This window comes from Prunus dulcis, unplaced genomic scaffold, assembly GCF_902201215.1.
Source record: "Prunus dulcis unplaced genomic scaffold, ALMONDv2, whole genome shotgun sequence".
NCBI classification, from domain to species: Eukaryota; Viridiplantae; Streptophyta; class Magnoliopsida; order Rosales; family Rosaceae; genus Prunus; species Prunus dulcis.
In genome coordinates, this window is record NW_023010337.1 from 1 (window position 1) to 21493 (window position 21493).

General features: G+C 38.7%; 3 protein-coding genes and 1 non-coding gene across 4 annotated transcripts; 1 reads left to right on the plus strand and 3 right to left on the minus strand.

The window, feature by feature from the left end:
* Positions 1–266: 266 nt before the first annotated feature.
* On the minus strand, positions 267–2493 carry LOC117613474 (ABC transporter B family member 4-like; the record flags this gene model as incomplete). The annotated part of the gene is made up of 6 exons (XM_034342084.1): positions 2170–2493; positions 1870–1924; positions 1607–1782; positions 1303–1524; positions 974–1212; positions 267–792 (listed from the first exon to the last, which is right to left on the minus strand). Coding segments are annotated over exons 1-6 (1542 nt in total), but the record flags the coding sequence as incomplete, so codon positions are not given.
* A 10020-nt stretch (positions 2494–12513) lies between these two features.
* On the minus strand, positions 12514–13277 carry LOC117613476 (basic leucine zipper 4-like). Its single transcript, XM_034342086.1, has one exon. The coding sequence runs from the start codon at positions 13257–13259 to the stop codon at positions 12798–12800; it is 462 nt and encodes a 153-aa protein (XP_034197977.1). The 5' UTR covers positions 13260–13277; the 3' UTR covers positions 12514–12797.
* A 1422-nt stretch (positions 13278–14699) lies between these two features.
* LOC117613475 (uncharacterized protein KIAA0930 homolog) lies at positions 14700–18688 on the minus strand. Its single transcript, XM_034342085.1, has 12 exons — positions 18457–18688; positions 18185–18374; positions 18017–18085; positions 17820–17926; positions 17334–17394; positions 17131–17190; positions 16965–17039; positions 16661–16813; positions 16478–16532; positions 16115–16231; positions 15410–15639; positions 14700–15041 (listed from the first exon to the last, which is right to left on the minus strand). Exons 1-12 carry the CDS (start codon positions 18486–18488, stop codon positions 15018–15020), a joined length of 1173 nt encoding a protein of 390 aa, XP_034197976.1. The 5' UTR covers positions 18489–18688; the 3' UTR covers positions 14700–15017.
* Positions 18689–18754: 66 nt separating this feature from the next.
* On the plus strand, positions 18755–18826 carry TRNAD-GUC. Its single transcript has one exon. It is a non-coding gene; the product is annotated as a tRNA-Asp (tRNA).
* The last annotated feature ends 2667 nt before the right edge of the window (positions 18827–21493 follow it).

Consider the following 21493-nt stretch of genomic DNA (forward strand, 5'->3'; position numbering starts at 1 on the left):
GCTCACCAACCATTGTGTCTAGTCCCTAAATGCATAAATCACAAAACCACAAATAAGAAAAAAGGAATTGAATGAGTTGATCGAAATAATCAAGAGTTTTTAGAAAATTCATGTGATCTCTCTATATTTCCATCTTTTAATGTAACAAAATGATAAGATCACTGGATGTCTTAATAAGCTTCCATGGTCGTGGAGATTAAGAATTCACACAAAAAGTTCAGAGAACAAAATACCAGAACTTAGACGGAAGTTTAAATGAATTTAACCTGGGGCAGTTTGTCTATGAATTTAGCAGCATTGGCGAGCTCAGCAGCAGCCCTTATTTCTTCAGTGGTTGCACCATCCTTCCCATAGGCAATATTATCTTTAATGCTACAAGTAAATAAAACAGGTTCCTGGCTGACAAGGCCTATTTTCTGTCTGATCCATTTCAGCTGGAACTCTTTCAGATTAATACCATCAATAAGAACTTCGCCAGCTAGGGGGTCATAAAATCTCTCAATCAAACTGATTACAGTTGATTTACCACTTCCACTCTCTCCAACCAAAGCAGCAGTTGCACCACTAGGAATTGAGAGAGAAAATCCATCGAATATTTGTTCATCCGGTCTTGCAGGATAACTAAAATAAACATCCCTCAGTTCTATGTCTCCACGGATATCATGTAATTGTTGCCCATTAGTGTCAGAAGCATCAATCTCTGGCTTTCTGTCAATTGTCTCAAACATCTTATAAGCTGCAGCTTGTCCAGCAGCAAATACACTCAAGCATGGAGATGCCTGCCCAAGAGACCTGAAAATTTATCATAGAAAGCAGAAAAGTTATATCTTGATCTTCTGAAGAATCACATATCAAATTTTGGACTGAAGGGGGGAGGGGGAGTAGTCAGTAGATCAAGTAAAAATGCAAACACTAGTACAATAGTACTAGGATCAACAAATTTGTTCATTAAATTTTACTGCAAGCAACTTACATGGAGCCAGTCAACACAGCGGAAACTACATTAATGACTTCCCCTCCTGTATATCCTTTTTCAAGTATCATCTTTCCTCCAAACCATATAGCCAGAGCATAACTACACATCATAATCAGCATAGCCGAACCAATTCCGAACCCAGATGCCAAACCCTCTTGCACACCGGAGTTGTAAGCTTTAATTAAGGAGTTGTTGTAATTAGCTATAGCTTGCTTTTCTCCTGTAAACGATGCAACCTGAATTGGGAACATAAGTTTTAGTTCTACACTAAGAAAATAGAAATAATAAATTTTTGTTTTAAAGATCTTAAAGACAAGTAGGCCTACTGTTCTGATTGAACCAATTGTCTGCTCTACCACAGTTGCTGCCACTGAATAAGCAGTTTGTCCACTGGATGCCATCTTTGATATAAGGATGCGCATGACGGCACCAGAGAGGACAACAAGGGGGATAGAAGATAGCATGACAAGGGTGAGAAGCCATCCCTTAACAAATGCTACAACAAAGCCTCCTACGAATGTTGCAATTAACTGGATAAAAGTTCCTACCTGCAATAAGAAAATGAAAGAATGAGAGGTTACTGGAGAAAATAGCAACAGCTTAAGGCTTTTGTGTGTGGCATGTAAATACCTTCTCGCCCATGGCCTCTTGAATGAGCACAGTATCACCTGACATCCTCCCAACAATTTCCCCAGTGTTAATTTCTTTATCAAAAAAGCCAATATCTTGCCTCAATATTGTTTTCAAGTATAAACTTCTTATTCGAGCAGCCTGTCTCTCTCCAGTGACCATCCAGCAAGACATCTCTGGCATATAGAAAAAGTTACTATTCTCAGTTCCCAAAAAGCCAAATTATTTGTTTGGTGCACCAGCAGGCAGTTCAGTGTACTTACGTAGAAATGCAGCTGCAGCAGCTCCCACCGCCAAGTAGACAAACTTTAGAGCCACCTGAGAATGTTGAATTGGCGAAATTATATGTGATTAAGCCTTGTTCATTACAATTTCAACTAAGTTAAAGGAACCAGAGAACCAAAATGGCTCTTAAAACAGAAGTATGCTTACAGTTCTGATAGAACTGGATACAACAAAGTATTGAGTAGAATTTTGTTCTTTACTATTGCCTTGTTGACTCAATTTCTATGAAGATGTAACAGAGATAACTATCTACCAGTTTATAGTCACACAATATTTACCTTGGAAACTGCATCAACCACGTCTTTATTATTCCCAATTTCTCCAAAGGAGGTAATCACATCTCCAAAGATTATGGTCATTAGAGGCATACAGACCCCATTTCCAATAGCGCTGATTGTACCAACAGACATTAACAGGTAATCCAAGGAATCAGCAAAGGAGAAAAGCTTGTAATATGGCACTGTTTTGGTGCCATCCTCCTTGCTCTTGCTTGTATCTTGGGGGTTGTTTTGAGAGTCCTCCACTACTGCTGAGTGGCCGTTCGATGCTGCCGTTCCCTGCTCCTTGATTACATTTCCATCCGCAGGATTTTTCTCAGCCATGTTTTTCACAGCAATAGTAAAGATGCTATATTTTACAAGCACCTCAGAGAAGTAAGTTGCTACTGTGTCTGACAGAGAACTTGATCAGAGCTGCAAGACAAAACATTTATGGTTTGGATTAGGAACCAGAATTATTTTTCTTTTGGGGAACTAAATTGACTATACAAACCAAGGAAAATTTGCCAACTGATTCTAGTTGAATATGGAGTTGATTTTCAGCCAAACTTAAAAAATCCATTTGTTCCTATATTCTTCTTTTTGTGCGAGTGTGCATTAGAAAGACCGTTGCTGAAGCAAGTGGTACCGTACAGAATATGTACTGTAGGCACGGATCCACATAGTAGGCTGTCTGGGCTATAGCCCATACGAATATTTTTTTGTATTTGTAATGCCATATAGTATTCTTAAGATTGAAAAAAAACTTAATGGAGATAGCTCATCCCAGAGCTGCAAGAAGAAAGAACAGAGAGATAGAGCAGATATTTTCTTTTTTTTCTTTATAAATATTTTCTTTTTTTTTCTTTCTTTGTTTCCCTTCAATCCCTTCCAAATATTTCTACAATATTATCAATAATTCCAACATTTTCTCTATTTCAAATGTTGTATAATAACAAAAAGTTCTAAATACGATAAAGAAAATATACTGAAAAAAGAGTGCTTATATAAAATAAAAATATAACAAACTAGGGCTTATGAGTTACCCAAAAAAACTTAGCCACCCCCGTGGGTTACCTCTAGTTTTTAGTTCCTAAAATCTATTGTCCAAGCCTAAAAATCTACAAAAACCAACCAAAATCCACAAAACTCACCAAATTTTCTTAATACATTTGTGCTTAATTTAAATTTAGCCCACCCGATTTGCAATTCCTGGATCTGTCCCCGTATGTACATGTTGATTTCCAGAAAATGAAAATAGAAAATAAGGGTTAAGAACACAGACAGTAAAGGGAAACAGAGGAACAAAAGAAAAAGTAATAACAAAAATACTAAGAAGCCTGGCGGAGGTAGAGTTTGATGTTTGTGCGGGCCACAAGCTTAAGATTATGAGATTTTTTGTGCAATATATGCCTATACTCTCTGTATAGTCAAGGAGGTGAGAAAATGGTAAGGGGGCTCAGGCCATCTCAGGCCTGTGAATAGCTCCGCTCAATGCAGGCAGTGGGAATGCTAAGAACAAAACTTCACAAACACAATTAGCACAATACCTTACCAATAGCCATATCAAAAGGAAGCATACCTTATGGCTCCTAAAATCATGTTTGATTTTTTATATGGTTAACTTTAAAATTTGGGAGAAATTCAATTTGGGCAATGAACCCCATGGGAATATGGCTATTGAGGACCACATGAAGAGAAGATACTACACAATTTAGAAATGAGTTAATAGAAATGAATTTGAATTCCGCGGCACAAAAGTATCAGTTAGAAGGTTTACAAGCAAGGTAAAAACAACAACACTGACTTATGGACTGCAATAGATATAATTCTATTATTGTTTAATTTGACTAGCTTCATTTTTAAGTTTCTAGTATATCAGTACGTAGAGTTTAGTGTAAATATTTTTGTAAATAATTATTCTTTGTTTGGTGCAGGTGTGATGGATATAAGTTTCTTCTAGTATATCAACATGGTTGAAGTTTCCAGGTATTTTTTTATTCTTCTATTTTTCTTTCTTCACTTTATCTTCAATATTAGCTTTTAGCTGCTCTATCTCTCTCTCTGTCTCACTCATGAATTTTTCTTTTTGTTTAATGGTTCTCTCTTTCTATTTGTCAAGATGATGATCCATTATTATTAGTTTGTCTTTCTTTTTTCTGTTTTGTTTTTTCCTTTATTTTTTTTTTGTTTTCTTTGTTGGTAATCTAAAAATCTTGTTTCTCATTTAAAAGTATCTTTTTGTAAATAATTATTCTTTGTTTGATGCAGAATGGATAAATTTCTAGTATATAAGAGGATAGAAGACAATCTACTAGTGATGAATATTATGTCCTTTGTTTTTGGGAATCAATTGACATTTAGGTTGAACTTAAATATCTAGCATTTTATTTTCGAGACATCTTATGAATTTGTTGGAAGAATGTTATATATATGGATTGCTTTTGAATGCAATGAATTATTTGATGCTATAAATTTTATCTACAGCACTGTCTAAAAGAAATTAATTGTGATTTCATATTGTAATATAATAAATAAAGAACATGGAGAGGTAAACCTAATTAGTTACCTGTTTTTTTAAATACATTAGTGGCCAAGCAAGTAGGTCACTAATGCAGGCATGTGACTCAGTTTTAGTGACCAATATGCATGTTTGGTGACCAAATTGTAGCCTTTTAGTGACCAAAGTTGCGGTCACTAATAGCTTTTTTATTAGTGACCAAACATTGACAGTCACTAATTCTTTGTGTTGTAGTGACCAATACTTGATAATGGTCACTAAATAGAATTTGTGACGAGCTTCTAGTGACCATCCAGTGACCACCAATATTTGGACACTAATTGCATTTAGTGACCAACAAAAAGGGTATTTTCTGTGACCAAGTGGCTGGCCACTAATGCCTGTTTTTCTTGTAGTGAATGCTGAGAACAAAACTTCACGAACACAATTAGAAACTAACTAAAACGAAACTAGCAAACGAAGGAGAAAAGACAGAGAAACCAAGTGGGCAGCTAATGCATGCTCTAAAGGTGAGAAATTTAAATAGAAGAGACATAACCACAAACACTGAGATACAACTTCAAAAAGTGTTGCAGGAAACATTAATATTAACAAAAGATGAAGATACTCACCGAGGGGGAAAAAGTTTACTAACTTTCAGGAAATGGGTTGATGAAATTGTTGTACTTTCCCCTGAAAACATTGCTTTATAAGGCAGCACATCAGCCTACAGCCTACCAACTAGAAAGATAGTGTGGATACAAGATTAGTCAAACGTTCAAACTATCCAGACTTTTAAAACTAAATTGAAAGACGTACAATTCTGGTCCTCTGCTCCTCCTCTTGGTGGCTTGCTTAGGCAGGAAGTAAAATGGGTTGCTTTGCCATTAAGTTAAAGTTGAATTTGAGAAGGATTCACTAGTGTAGTAGTTTGGAGTATTTATACCTTTAGATAAGGTCCTGGGTTCGAGTCTTAGCATCCTTGTAGTGTGTGTGAGTTGAATATACAATCGCTTCTCTCAATAGGAAAGGTCCTCAAAAAGTTAAAGTTGAATTTGTCAGCTCAGATACTATGCTTTGCAGCTTGCAATCGAATCGGCCGTCTCTCTTTTGCAATTAAAGTTAAATATACCTTACTTTTTTTTTCCCCAAAGTTTGAAAAGCGACAAGGTTTTCTTACACACACTACCAATGTATCATGGAATTTCAAACTTGAAACCACTAATATATAATTCAATACAATTTTCAGCTAAACTAGACCCCTTCATCACCTACCCTACCATCATATTGCTTTTTATATCAATCTCTAGTTGACTAGCATATTCTATATATCAATCTCTTGTTGTTTGACACAAAAAATCTAATTGTTTGTCCTTCTTTTGTAATTATTTAACCTGTGTGATATGTAAGCAGATCACAACGTTAGGTAAAAGGTACCAATCCATTATGTTTTATTTTGTCAAAGGGATATATGATTAGAATACATGGAAATGAAAACAAGGAATAGTAGCAAAACAAAAACTACTATGGCATGGGATGGAAGTGTTTGTATATTATCATTGACGAAAACTGCTCAAACTAAATGTGTAGATAACTCGGCTATGATATTATATTAGAATGTAAATATTAAATTCAAAATTATTGAACTTTAATCCAAGATTTATACGTGGTTTGATTCCTTCCCATTTTTCTTTTTTCTTAAAAAATTAAATTAATTTAAGAGTGATGCGCAAGTCTGTGCAATAGAAGAACAATTCGAGCACCGCAATTTGGGTGGTCCAATATGACTTTTGGAGGTTGCCTATATTTATATTCTATTGTGTGTAACTTGGAGTGTTGGGCATGCAGATCAGTACATGCATGTGTGTTTAATAAAGGGATGGCATAAATTCTTTTTAGAAAGTTAGTCAAGCAAACATGGACGGAACTACACAAGGGCTACAGTGGATTGTAGCCCAGTGAGGTTTTTGGGTTACAAAAGTATTAAAATTTATATATTTTCTTTATTTCAAATATAGCCCAATATTTATTAATCTATTAAAACAAAATTTAAAAAAAATTCAATTCTTTATGAATTTTGGTTGTAGGGCAACAATAAAAAATACACATTAAAATAGGCACATTTTCTCTTGTTAAACATATTTTTATTTGGATTTTTATCACAAAACGTCATTAACATTTATGAAACTATCAGATTGCATCATTAGAGTTTTTTTGTATCATTCATGGTCCTTAACGTTAATATGGGTGCTTTTAAATAGTCCATCCGATAAAAAAAATGTTAAATTTAAGAATATAATCATCAAATCAATCCAAAATTATAATATATATGGGGACTTTCTCTATTGCGAAGTCCAAGTGTGCGGAGTGGATACGAACTTCTATTTGTGACCATTAGATGCCTTGTACGCTCTAGATTTAAAACATCATTGAGAAGGGTTTTAGTCTTTTGGTAAGAGCCAAAATTCCCGCGCTTACACCTCCAATCTACTAACCTCTGTTTCCTTCTTCCAACACAACACCTTCTCTTCCCTGTGCTTTCATCCCTGGCAATATCACAGCTGCTCCTCTAGGTTATAATATTTTTATTTCTTCTTTTTAACACCTTCTCTTCCGTGTGTTCTCATCCCTGGCAATATCATAGCTGCTCCTCCCGGTTAGAATATTTTTATTTCTTCTTGTTGATGCTCAAAATGGTTAGGCCAAGGTTGAGTCCAACTTAGTGATGAGGTGTGATGGATGATGGATGAAGGTGAGGATTTTCACCAAGTGTGTGAGGATTTGGGCAAACGATAAACATATAAAAGACAAGATATACGTGGTTCACCCGAATGATGGGCTACGTCCACGGAGAAGGGTGTTCTCATTATGATAATGTTTGTTTACATTTGTACAAAGGGATTAGACCCAAATATAAAGATAACAAGTGAGAAGCCCAGCCTAGAGATGGGTCCAGAAGAGAGAGTCCAAGGCCTAAGGGTCTAGATCCAAGACCCGGATCCCTTTCTAAGGAAAGAGCAGTCTTCTTTTATAGGTGAGGGGGAGTCTCCATCTCTTGTAGTTTTCCGATGTGGGACTCCTCTTGCTTTGCTTAGAGTTGAGATTTGTGGTGATGCTTCTTTGGCTAAGGTGATGACCTCTCAAAGCATGGCACTCGAATGATCTAGCCTAGCTAGTTGCTCGGTCAGTTATGGTACAAACAGTAGTCCCCCAAGTTCTCGAGTAAGAAGGTACTTCTTGGTTGGGGACTTGTAATTTTAAGTGCACTGGCCGAGCAACACCATAGTTCATCTTCCAAGCTGTATAGTGCACTGCCCATAGTCCCCTAAGTCCCCGGGTAAGAAGGACATGTGGAAGGGAGAGAACTTGGCACGAGGGTGCCGAAGGTAAAGGGGATGCCGAAGGCACACAGCTTGCATGTCGCAAGGCAATGTGCCTAGGCACGAGGGTGCCAAAGAATTGCATGTCGCAAGGCAATGGGCCTAGGCACGAGGGTGCCGAAGGTAATGTGGCTAGGCACGGGGGTGCCGAAGGCCCAAAGCTTGCATGTCGCAAAGCGATGTGGCTAGGCACGAGGGTGCCGAAGGTAATGTGGCTAGGCACGGGGGTGCCGAAGGCCTAAAGCTTGCATGTCGTAAGGCAATGTGGCTAGGCACGAGGGTGCCGAAGGTAATGTGGCTAAGCACGGGGGTGCCGAAGGCCCAAAGCTTGCATGTCGCAAGGCAATGTGGCTAGGCACGAGGGTGCCGAAGGTAATGTGGCTAGGCACGGGGGTGCCGAAGGCCCAAAGCTTGCATTTTTTTTTTTTTTTTTTGAATGGCCGGGCCATTTTGGAAATTTTGGACTTCCCCACAAATCCTCCATGGCCCTTGCCGTTCGGCAAGGGTCTAGCCAATGTTTTTTTTTTTTTTGAATCGCGAAGCCATGTGGGATTGGGCCTTCGGCAAGTTTTTGGACTGGGGCCCAAGCTGGGCTTCGGCATGTAGGAAGGCTAGGGTTTCTGGAGTGGTATAAAATGAAGGGGGGGTGGCCTCTGCCGTTCGGCAGCTTTGGTGGGTTTCGAAATTGAGAGGGGAAACGAAACTTGGGGAGCTGGACTTGCCGTTCGGCAGTGAGCTGGGTTGGCACTTCGGCAGCAAGACGGCGGTGCTTCGGCAGCAAGACTGGGCAGGCTGCTTGGGTTGTGCTGTGCCGATCGGCAGTGTTGGTCCAAGGAGGTGTTGCTGTGCAGGTTCGGCAAGGCAGCAGTACGTGTGATTGGGAACACAGCCGAGTGGCTAGCCCTTGCCGCTCGGCAGGTCTTGGCCACGGAATTGTTGGTCAGAGGTTGAGCAATTTAGTCCTTCGGTGGCTGGAGTTTGCTTCGGCAAAGTTGATAAAGAAGGGGGCCTTCTCCAGTTCAGCAATTTCCACAGGGGTTATGGAAGAGGAGATGCTGTGTGCTCCAGCTTTTGGCAAGGCTCCTGCCGATCGGCAAAGGTCTGTCGAAGGAGTTTTGGTGAGCTTTCAAACCTGCACATGTCCTTGGCGTCGAATCCGGGGCTAGGCCCCTGGAAATTTGGTCGTGGGTCTTTGGTGAGCACAGGGGTTTGGTGCATTGGTTTGTGCTGGGCTCTAATTGGGTCTTGTGTAAGATTTTGACAAAATGGGTGCCTTGATAAATTCAGTAGTTGGGTGTTTCATGGATTTTTGACTAGGGGACTTGGAATTGGCGTTCATCAAGGCATGGGAGTCCCACGGCACCACAGATAGATGCCCCATACATGCAATTAGAAGTGGCCTCCGTTGTCTTGACTTGGGCATCACGCATATCCCGCATGGTGCACTTCGAAGGGCTGAGAGTTCATATGTGCTCCAACAAGCTATGATGTGCCGTTCCGAATCCTCGACCAAGTGGGTGTCTTGAGAAAACTAGTGGCATGGCTACCGTTCGGTAGCTGGTCAAATGGCATTTAGATGGTGGTCTCTCAAGGCTCTTGGGCGGCTTGAGCAAATGGGTGTGCCATTCGGTGTTTTGAACAAAGACCAACCATGAGTCAGAAGGCTTGGGAGCTTCTGGAGCTGCTCCTAGAGTTGCTGATATGAAGCATCCGAAGAAGACAAAGTGTGGCTGCCGCCGAAGGTGCTGCCGAACACGGTTCTGAGCAATCAGCCTTGGTGCGAGGGATGTGGAGTTTTCTGCCGCTCCCATTCGGTGTCCTTGGGTGCCTTGAGAAATTTTCCAAGTATATGATAGATGGGTGAGAGTGGTATCTTGCTTCGAGCATGAGATAATTCTTCAATTTTGGGGCTGCCAAATGGTACTGGGTAGAATTTTTGAGGTGGATATGGCTTCTGAAAGTCATTTAGCTGAAGCCAAATTATTAGAGATGAGCTCAAAGCATTGGGTGCCGATCTGGTCCTCCTATTTTGTCTTCAGATGATAAAAAGGTTTATGATGGCTTCAGTATGGCTTGTGGTGAGGATGCACGTGGGCATCTTCAGAGTGGAGCAATTTTCCTTGGCCATGCGCAAGCCATGCATGGTGCATTTGGAATATTGGGCCACTCCCAAATTGAGACTCTTCAAAGTGATTGAAAGGTGGGTTGCTTCAGCAGATACATGTCTTTGGCATATTGGTTCCTTGAGACCCAATGGTGGCCTTTGCATATATGGTGCTAAACAATAGGCTAAAAGGTAATGATTGAAAGGGTGCCGAAGGGCATTGAAGGAAGGGAGAACGACAAAGGCTTCTTGTGTCGATTCCCACAGACGGCGCCAAACTGTTGATGCTCAAAATGGTTTGGCCAAGGTTGAGTCCAACTTAGTGATGAGGTGTGATGGATGATGGATGAAGGTGAGGACCTTCACCAAGTGTGTGAGGATTTGAGCAAACGATAAACATATAGAAGACAAGATATACGTGGTTCACCCGAATGATGGGCTACGTTCTCATTATGATAATGTTTGTTTACATTTGTACAAGGGGATTAGACCCAAATATAGAGATAACAAGTGAGAAGCTCAGCCTAGAGATGGATCCAGAAGAGAGAGTACTCAAGAGCCAGTCCCCCTTCTAAGGAAAGAGTAGTCTTCTTTTATAGGTGAGGGGGAGTCTCCATCTCTTGTAGTTTTCCGATGTGGGACTCCTCTTGCTTTGCTTAGAGTTGTGATTTGTGGTGATGCTTCTTTGGCTAAGGTGATGAGCTCTCAAAGTATGGCACTCGAATGATCTAGCCTAGCTAGTTGCTCGGTCAGTTATGGTACAAAGAGCTTGTGCTAAGGATGAATTGAGAATCTTCCATTATAAAATGTTGGGTTGCTTTTTCTCTGAATGGACTCGTCAAAAGTTGAAGCCTATTAAACCGAAACATATGCATGCTACCATACACAAATAATCTTAATTAGATTTGGTGGTTGGTTCTAATACCAATTGTAATGGTTGAATATGAACTAAGCATTACTTCTGAAAAAGCTCCAGCTAGCTGTAAAGGAGAAGATCAAAAATTAATTTTCATATATATAGCCTTTAATTCCAGTCTCTTAATTATATCCTTAATATTTTCCCCTAATCCAATAAAAAAGAAGCATAAATAATTTTTGTTTATGTGCTTGATTGATGATGATGACAATACAAATTTAATATGTGCTTGATTGATGATGACAATACAAATTTAATTATCTGGTCTTGATTTGTTGCTTTAATTTCTTTCCTTTTTTTTTTTCTATCACTCTATCTGGTAAGTCCATGTGTCGCATGTTGCCTAATCTAGATGCCAACTTTTGTTGTTTCGTCTCTCTCGTACAGTTTTTAGGTAAACATAAGATGGCTTTGTCTGGTTAGTGGAAGGAAGGTAATGCTGCGCACATGTGATGCAAAATACCAATTAAAAAAGTTATGGGTAGGTATAAATCGCATGATAATTAATCTAAATTCATATCTAATCACACTTAAGTACTAACCCCTTTCATGTTAAATATATCTAAACTAAATTCAAGAAATAAGATACAATGGTATCAGCTTTTTCAGTGTTTGCACTGAAGCATATGACAGATTCAATATTTGAATATGCATATGCAAATACTTTGGTTTAGGAACAAGTTTCAATAATCGTGAACATCGATGTATATTGTGTATTAAGATTTGTTAAATTTTAGAGAGGTGAATTTATGGCCTATTACTAGCAATATTGATATTGTCTCTAATTTAATTATCTATTTAGCAAGTGTGAAATTTTATATACAAAGTCTCGATGTTATTAGTAGTGGAACTATTCATTATATGAGGTATTTAATTTCTTTTAAGTTTTCGATATGGAACTTCAATATTCTTCAACAAAATTTGTGATATTACCTTATGCAACAAACTCATAGGTGTATACCCTTACACACCCTTAACAGTTGCGTGAAATTAGGGATAAACACGGTCCGATTTGGTTCGTTTTACACCCAAAATGTAAACATAAAACGGAAACGCCCATGTTAATTACGTTAGTTTATATTTGTATATATCACACAAAGTAGAAACACACGAATCGTTTAGGTAAAGGCTATAGCCATATGTATTAGCATGAATTTTTTAGGTGTTGGTCATTTGTGGGTCCAACGTATTCTTAGGTGTTGGTGTTTTTCAAATTTGCGCATATTATATATATATATATATATATATATATATATGTTACGGAATTGTAGCTAGCAAGCATCAATTTTCATGCAACATACAGAAAATTATATTATTTTGGAGAAAAAAAGAAACATGCAAAACCAAAAAGCTACAAACTGACTCTCGAATCTTTACATAAGAGTATAGACCAACAACGTGAAACAAACATTCCTTTTCGTGAGCGCAGCGCAGATAATGGAAAAAGGTAAACAAGAGCCTCCACTTTCATTATAATCCTCCAAAATATTTACATATGCATGCATGGCGATATCTAGCCAGCTAAATGCCTAGCCCAAATCCCCACCACATTTTCGACCTGAACTAGCAAATAAGAAGAAGAAAAAAAACCCATCATTTTCAGGCAGCCAAATGTACCCCGACCAGACCAACCATATGCTACCTACTCTACTCTTTAATCTTGCTCTAATTAATCACCAGTTAATTAGAGCTTATTAATATAAATGATGATGATGATCATTTTGTTAATTACTCTTGGGATTTTATATATTATTGTGACTGCATCTGCATGGCAACAAAATTCCAGTGTAAATCCGAAAGTCTGGCCCTTAGGGCTAGGAGCTCGGACGTCAACCGGTCATTTTCTCTCCATGTTACGTGACACTTTTGGGAAACCACGGCCAACCTGTTCTTCAGCTCCCGGTTCTCTACTTTCAACCGGTTCACATCGTTGCTCAGGTCCTCTACTTGCCTCTTCTTTCTCCATCTGGACCGCCGGGCTGACTCACGGTTCGACTTCTTGCGCCTAAGCTTTTTCTCGTCCACCGAGTAAACTGCTCGGTTCGAATCCTCTGAACCGGAGTTTGGAGAGGCCGAGTTTCCCTCTTGGAGCAGGGACAGCAGTTCCTGGATTTCGGATGTTGTGAGTCCGGTTTCTTGAACCGGGCACTCAAACCGGTTAAAGTGGACCGGTTCGTGGTTGAAGAGCATGGCTGAGGAACTCATGATCATTTGAGTGTAGCGTAGGGAGGAAAGGAGGAGAAAAGGGAAGGAACGAAGTGGAGGGGCTGAGTATTTATCGTTGTAGGGGAGGGACACGTGGGATCCACCACAAGCAAAAGTTTTTGGATTAGCGAGGGCATTATTGTCCATGAAAAATATAAATTAACAAAAAACAGCGTCTTTAATTGATTAACTTTTATTTAATTATTTGTTGTTTTAAGAATAATATTTTTGGGTTGGTGTAGTGCCATTACGAGCACAACTTTTGTGTAAAGGTGGTGGAATGGAGTGTGGTGGGGTGTGAAGTTTGGACTGCTTTGCTGAGACTGAGAGAGATGGTGGGCTCCAACATACAAGATCAGCTTTAGCTTAACCACGAAGAATCAAACAAAAATGAATAAACAAACAGCTAATTATCTGAAACTGAAAGCTTAGCCGACAGGTTGCGCCGATGTCGTATGGAATACGCAGGCGACAAAGGTGGTGGTGGGTTAATTAAATTATAAACATTCCTACGTGTTATGTTATTAAATCGTCAATTTAAGAAATGTTAAATTTACAGTGTAATGTATATCAGTACGTGTTAAGTTTACACAGTGTATATATACTTTATGGGACGAGATTTCGAATTTAAATTTTATGGACGATAGTTGTTTAATAAAAGAAAGGAAGTGTATGTATAATCCCAACTTATTCTATTGTGAGAATCATCAGTACGCTTTTGTATTATACTTTAGTTGTCACATGATTCTTTTGTTCCTAGAACATGGCGTTTTGGATAAAATATTCAGACGCAAATAGATTTTGTGAGAGGAATATTTCAGGGCAGTTTTCTTAGTTAGCATTCTTGGACGTTTTCTTAGTTGGCCGTTTTCGATGGGGTTTGGCTTTCATCAGTAAATACAGAGCAAATTATAAGTGGAGGCTAACATGCACACGTTCTCTTCTGCGTTTGAAGCCTTAACCTGCATATTTATATGAATTAATGCCAACCGATGAGGCTTGTCTTGCCTCCCTTTCAGTGTGCCAGAAATCCAAAGTAGGCTTCATGTGCTGCACAGATTAAAAAATTTCTCCGCTTTGTCTTCGTCTTCTTTCGATTGCTAAACCTACAACAGGCCAGCACGAGAGCCATGTTTCATTGGATTCAACATTACAAACATGGCCTAAAGTAACCAGATAGAGGGAGCTAAAGTCTAAAGAGATGAAAACAATAGTATATTTGTCGCTTTGCGCGACGTCGTTTTGATCTGGTTGATATTCAAGAGGCTACATGGACATCCCTCTGTCTGAAACTGGCCTAAAAGAATCGAACCTCAAAAGCTACAAAAGTCGAGATCCCTATGTAATCAAAAGCATACGAGGAGGACTAGGTCATGATTGCAAATAAAACTAGGGCATATAAGATATTATAGCCATTCAATAACATATATACTATAGACAAAGTGCTTCCACTCCCCAATATATATAATATAGAGCCAAATGTTCACTGAACCTGGAAAAGTATATTGATCATGAAGATGTTGCTGAGTTTTGTAAACAGAAACAAAAAGGAGAGAAAAAATAGTGTTGTACAATACATTTAATTACAAACAAATCTAGGCCAGCACCGTATGCGCATACGGAGAGCAAGAGGTCTCCATATACAAGTGGACTACAATCTTTACAATGATCACAGGACATCTCTGCTCGTCTCACGTTTGCCTCTTGCAGGTGCATACTCATTTATGATATTCATCACCAGTGAGAAGTACATAAGATGCATGCTTACAAGTTTACTGGAGGAGTACCCTGAGTTTCACAAATGAGGACTAAATTTAGTGCTCTTCAAAGCATGGAAAGAGTGATATTTTTTATTTTATAAATTATTATTTATTTATTGCTGCCTGTTATTGCAGTATCTGGAAAGTTCCGGTTATCAGCTAAGTTAATAACACCTCAAGTAAACCCACAAAATAATACAAAAGTCGAACAACAGATTTTCAACCTTGCTTGTGCTCTTATTTTATTTAAGAAAATGGAGGAAAGAGCAACTCTGAAGCGCCAATCAGAGACTTGTAGGTAACGAAGGGCCGAGAGCAGGAGCAATTTTAACACAAATACAATTACCCAAAAGTATATCTGTTTCATTCATTAGCAGCTGGGAACAACAACCTCACCTTAAAGAGAAGATCATATGCAATGTGTTCCCAGGGTAATGTAATGGACATTAAGCAGCATTTGAGAGGTACCATCTCATCATCAAAACTATGGCTAGAAGCAGCAGCTGCATAGGCATTCTTTGCAGCCACAGATGCAACAGAAGCCGCTTTACGAACAATGGAGCCAATTCCAAATCCTTGCTTGGATATAACAGGTGAAAAAGGACCTAGATCTTGTTGGCTTTGATCTGATAACACAACATCTACCTTCAGTACATGCACCAATGCTCACATCATAGAATCAATTATTTGATAAAACTCGTAACTTTGTCACAGAGCAAGTAGGAAACATAAAACCAGATGTATTTTGCATGAAAAACAAATTGCAATATGTGCCAAACTAATAATATTAATTTCCTCCTAAAACAGACAAGAAAATTGACTCAGCAACTAATCCTAATTTGTCAGGTATAATATAATTTTCATTCAGACCTATAAAACCTCTATCTACTTAGAAAGTGCTAGTAACGTCATAATCAATCTCCACCTGAGCTATTTACAAAAACAGTAAACATCCAACCGAAAAATGTCAACAAAGTTTTTTATATTTTATTTTTCCAGAAAGGAACATTTTACAGTTACATTTCCTCTAGAACATAAAGAACAAGAAATGAAGTAGAAAACTTTCTTCCATCAGTCAATTATAGAGAAAAGATCCCTTACCTGCAACACCGGAAACAGCTACTTCAACTTCACCCCGTCCTCCAGGACCTTTCATGTAAAGTCTGTCTTGTTTGCCAGGGGAATGACCAAGAAGGTTCCCAAATCGAGACTTGCCAGCTGTAAGAGAGAGACAGAGATGTGTGAATAAAGCAATATTCTGACATCCCATACCCTGGGAGACTGTAGAAAGTTAAATAAATGATGTTTGAAAACCTATTTAATGTATTCTTCAAACTATATAGTTTGTGTGGAACTCCAATCTTAATGGACTAATATGAATCAAACTGCTCTATAAATGAAAGTAAACAAAGAATTAGGTTTAAGTGAAACAACAGAAATTGAGTGATCTGTAGGAAAACGTACCATCATATGCATCCCGAACCATTTGATAGCTGACAAATCCTGAAAAAAGAGTCAGCTGCAATCACGATACCAGCAAATCAGAATGTATACAGAGTAGTCCTTGAAGTAAGAGCGTGTGAGGGGATTGCACCTATCTCATATCTAATGGTAATTCTGGCATGTGAAGAGAGATTTAAAGGAAACCTTAGTATTTTTTGTCTTTGAAGAATTAGTCTCGACCCTCAAAGAGGAACTATCACTGGAACTGCAACCATCTTCTTCCTTTACCCTGGGAAATGCTGCCCCATCATGTGCATTGAGAATTACACAATAGCAATGGTCCGTTTCAGTCAAGACCTGAAAAACCAAGAAATACAATCATTTCTTGCAACATTATAAATTGTAGACATGTTAGAATGCAAGCAACTGAAAGAGTTACATGCAAGGGTGTTTAAAACTCTGGCAGATATAAGATTTAGAAACGTGAAAGCTACAATAGGCCCTTTACCACAGCATCAAAAGTGGAGTCGAAGTCATCGATTGCGAAACAAATATCTGGATAAGCAGGTGTTGTCTCCACTTCCTAGAGAAATGTTAGCGACAGTGTCAGAATGAAGTGGAATAAAAAGAATGATTCCGTGATATCAGAATTATCAGAAAATACCTAAACTAACCTTTCTTGAGTCCAATTGAAAATTGACACGGCTTGGAGATGCATAAACAGTCTTTACGACCTGCAGAGATGCCACATGTTATATGGAAAACTTAGACTGTTATGCAATATGCAAACTTTTTTGCAAATTTTGCACTAATAAGATACCGTAAAAGGAAGCTTACTAAGACATACTTAGATACAGCAATCTTAGGCAGTGCATACCTTATATATTGGAGATAATGGTGTACCCTGCTCAGCTTGATGATTCCGAAGGTCCTGATGACTGAAAATCAACACTTATTTTAACTTCTAGCATTGCAAAGCTCTGGTGAAAAAGAAAAGCACATAAGAATATTCCACTAGAAGTTCTACGAAATACATCTAACTAAAGCCATTGGTTACTTTTTCTAAAATTTTGGGATAAATAAACTGGAGCAAAGAAAAGTTTTAGTCCAGAGAGACTACAATCAGTGACTGAAAGCAACAAGAAAACTCTATGAGCAACATACTCAAATTTCTCAGTCAGGGTTGTGTTTCCAAAAGTGCGGTTGATCGTCATTTTAATGAACAAACACAGTTCACATATGCAGATTACCGCTAGACAAGATAAGAGTACACAGACATATACTCAATAAGAGAATGTTGTGTCTTGGGCGTGTAATTTACAAGAACAAAACAAACTGGACACAAATGAAAAGGAGAATCTACCTGCAAATAGCCACTGTGACAGTAAATGAAGTGTGAGCAATCAAGTTCAAGTAATACGAACGCCTCCAATCCACCTCCACATTATTTTCACCGATCAAATTATCCAACTGTTTGATAAAAGTAAGTACCAGTTATCTCCCATTAACAAGCTCATGACTTTTAACAAAATTCAAAGCGGTTCTGAAACTGGGTTTTACCTTAGGTGCCCACCTGCGTACAAAGTAAGGAGAAACACTTTCGTCACTGGAACCATGCCCATAAGAGCTCTGCCCACAAAGCAACAATTCAATCAATGAAGCTAAAACTAAAAAAGGAACTTAAATGGCAATGTAATTAAGCAAAAATTGAAAAAATTAAAATGGTACCAATTTTCTGACAAAGAACACGAGATCATCGTCCTGGCGTCCCCTGGAGTCCTTGCCACGAATGAAATACAAATCCAATACATCATGCCAAAATTTGTGGTCCATTTCGACATCGGAAACATCGTCCGCGTCAACTACGGTTTTCCCTAACAAGCTCGAATGCTTCTTCACCATGCTCAACAATTCGAATCTACGAAACAAAGAGGGAGCTTATGAAATCTAAAATTCCCGAGAAGCAAACAAAAATCAACAAAAATCAAAGACGCGCGTACCTGGAGGGGGTTTCTTCTCCATCGCGGAGCATTTCGATTTGATTTGTGAGTTTTTGCTTCTCTCTCTCTCTGTAACCAATAATATGAGTAGGAGAATAGCAGCTAGAGGCAGCTAGGAGGTAGCAAAGGGTGGTTGGTTATGGTGACGAGCTATGATGACTTCACTCGGTGATCTGCCGCTCTGTAATTGTATTCCACCTGACAGAGAGTCGCAGGGATGACTTGCGTCACTATGGACTTTGGCGTAGTTTTATGTTTGCATATTATATATATTTTCATTAATAATAATATCAACAAGGTCGTTGTAGTATAGTGGTAAGTATTCCCGCCTGTCACGCGGGTGACCCGGGTTCGATCCCCGGCAACGGCGCTTATATTTTTTGGGCCAAAACACCTTTGGACCATAACCAGTTGGGCTAGAAATTTCAATCCATGTTGATGAACTCATCTACAGGCTTTCCTTTTTATTTCAAATCCAAGTTCTTGTCTTTTTTCTTTGGGTCGAAAAACGGGGCCTAGTTCTTTCTCTCTTTTTCATTTTGCTCAATGTTTTATATTGGAGTAAAGTAGACAGTAAAATATCCATATTGTTCTTCTTGCTGTGTTTATTTACTGCTCAATAACGTAAAATTTCTTTTGCCTTGAACCCCACAAAACCTTCCGTACATATTCAAATTGAGTGCTGAGTTTTTTTTGACTGGAAAGTGTCACTGTGTTGGAAGCACTTTTATATGGAAAAAGTTGAAGCAAACCAACTCATGAGCATATGCAGCCGAAATTCACTTTGGTTTTATGCTAACTTGAAGATTTTGATGGGAAATATAGATAAGATTTGATTGAGAGTGCATAAGAATATCAGGTTTGAATAAAGAAAGCATAACTTCTCTCTCTTTCTTTTTCTTTTTTTATAACTCTAGTACTTAAATGGTGGCACCTACAAAAAAGAAAAGAGTATAATGGGATATTTTTTTGCCAAAGTTAGGGAAGAAAATGGGAAAAAACTCACACACACGGATACTGCGGGAGTTTAAACCCAGAAGCACTTGAGATTGAGCCAATCCAACTAACACTCCATTAGTAAGAAGAGTGGTGGAATTGGAGGTTAATAATGATGCTGTTAGACGTGACCCTTTACCATAAAAAAGAAATTGGGTCATTGTCTTCGCTTAATTCTCTTTGTTTGCTTGCATTACACTAGTTAAAGGCAGACAGATAAATAAAGGTCTTGTTTGCTTTGGATTCTTTGGGTTTTGATTGTACGTGATTAAGGGGAAAAGAGAAAACAAAAAAGTAAAAGAAACTTTGGGCAATGAAGCAACATGATGATGATAAATGAAATGAAATGACAGCATGATTCAAAATCATGGAGAAAAAAAAAAGATTTGAATATATTTAAAGTGCCTTTTGCTGCTGGATTTGCTTTTTTTTTGCTCCATTTCTTTCTGCTATGAAATTAAAATAATAATTGGGAAATTATCAACATTATTACAGTAAATTAAAATAATAATTTCAAGGTTGCTAAACAAAAGAAGAACAGAGTTGCAAATAAAAAATATATGCAGATTCAAATATATTAATTTCATGTTCATATCACATATTCAAAAGCAGTAATTTAATTAACATAAGTCCTCTTTGATGTTCATAATTATATTCCAACCCTTCCAAAAACCATAACCAACAAACGTTCACAATTGCAAGAGAAGCCAGCCCCCATATTTGATGCCACTTACCAAAAAAGTGAAGAGAAGAGATTTGATTGACTTGTTACACATAATTTAACACAACTTTGGTGCTCGATCGGTTAGCATGGTCCTCCAGCAATACCCTTCTTCCCTTTGCCTGTTCTCCTCCGGCTGGTGGTCGCCTCAGCCTCATATCGAAGATTCCCGTCGTTAAAAATCAATGGCAAGTCGTTGCAGTCATCGCCGTCGTCTTGCGTGGCGATACGGATGCAAGAGCACCTCTCTAAGGATGCAAAGAAACAAGTTGTGACACTGTTAATGAGCCACATAGCCACCCCATCAACCTTGCCACAACCGTGTGATGAGCCGTGGCTCGACAAGGGCCGGGACTTGGGGTGGACTGAAGTAGTAGTTGACCGGAGATTGAAGAAGTTGGAGGAGGAGGTGGTGGTGGCCATGAAATTTTGGAGAGGGAATTAGGTTGGGGTAGCTAGCCGCATAGTGAGAGAGGGGGTTGAGAAAACTATAGGCTATAAGCATTTCTTAAGGGGGCCTCATATAAGGCTTGTGAATGATTATAAGTTGAAATTCCAATAGATGCCCTTAACAGTTTGCAGAATTACAAATATGTATTGCTTTAGGCTAGATAATTTAATGTGACATTTGTAAATATTTATTCGCATTGCTGTCGTTTATGGCTGGTTGGGCAACTAACGACATCTTGCTAAAATACAAAAATACAGACCTAACAGGAAAAAAGAGTTGAATCATATGCTGTTTCTAACTTTCTATGAATATACTCATACCAAGCATTATGATGTTATCTTTCCTTCGTTATCAAGTTAAATAAAAAAAAAAGAAAAAATAGTTACAAGCTAAGTGGATACCGTAAGTACTGTTGATACCGTATATGAACGACCAATGACCACCTGACGCGTGGACGAAGTCAACATTTGACACTGCGGGCCCTTCGGCAATAATCCTACCGAACCCTAAACATCATGATGCTTTTGACCCGGGACACGTGTCGTGCTCTCGACCAGCTTCTACAGTCCCACATCGGAAATATGAACATAATGCACGCCTCCTCAGGCCTATATAAAGAGACCCCTACTCCCAAAAGAGGGGACAGAAGAATCAACGGTACGCTATCGCTTGATCTATAGTCTAATCTTTACTAAATCCGTACTTACTTGAGCATCGGAGAGCCTTCGGCCGGTACCACACCGGTACCCCCAAGGTCTTACCGAACGTTCCTTTTGCAGGAACTTGATCTTCCGAAGACTAACTACCTTCCGAAGACACAATATCACTAAGTTGGGCGAACCACGTGTCAAACCACTTTTTCGCATCAA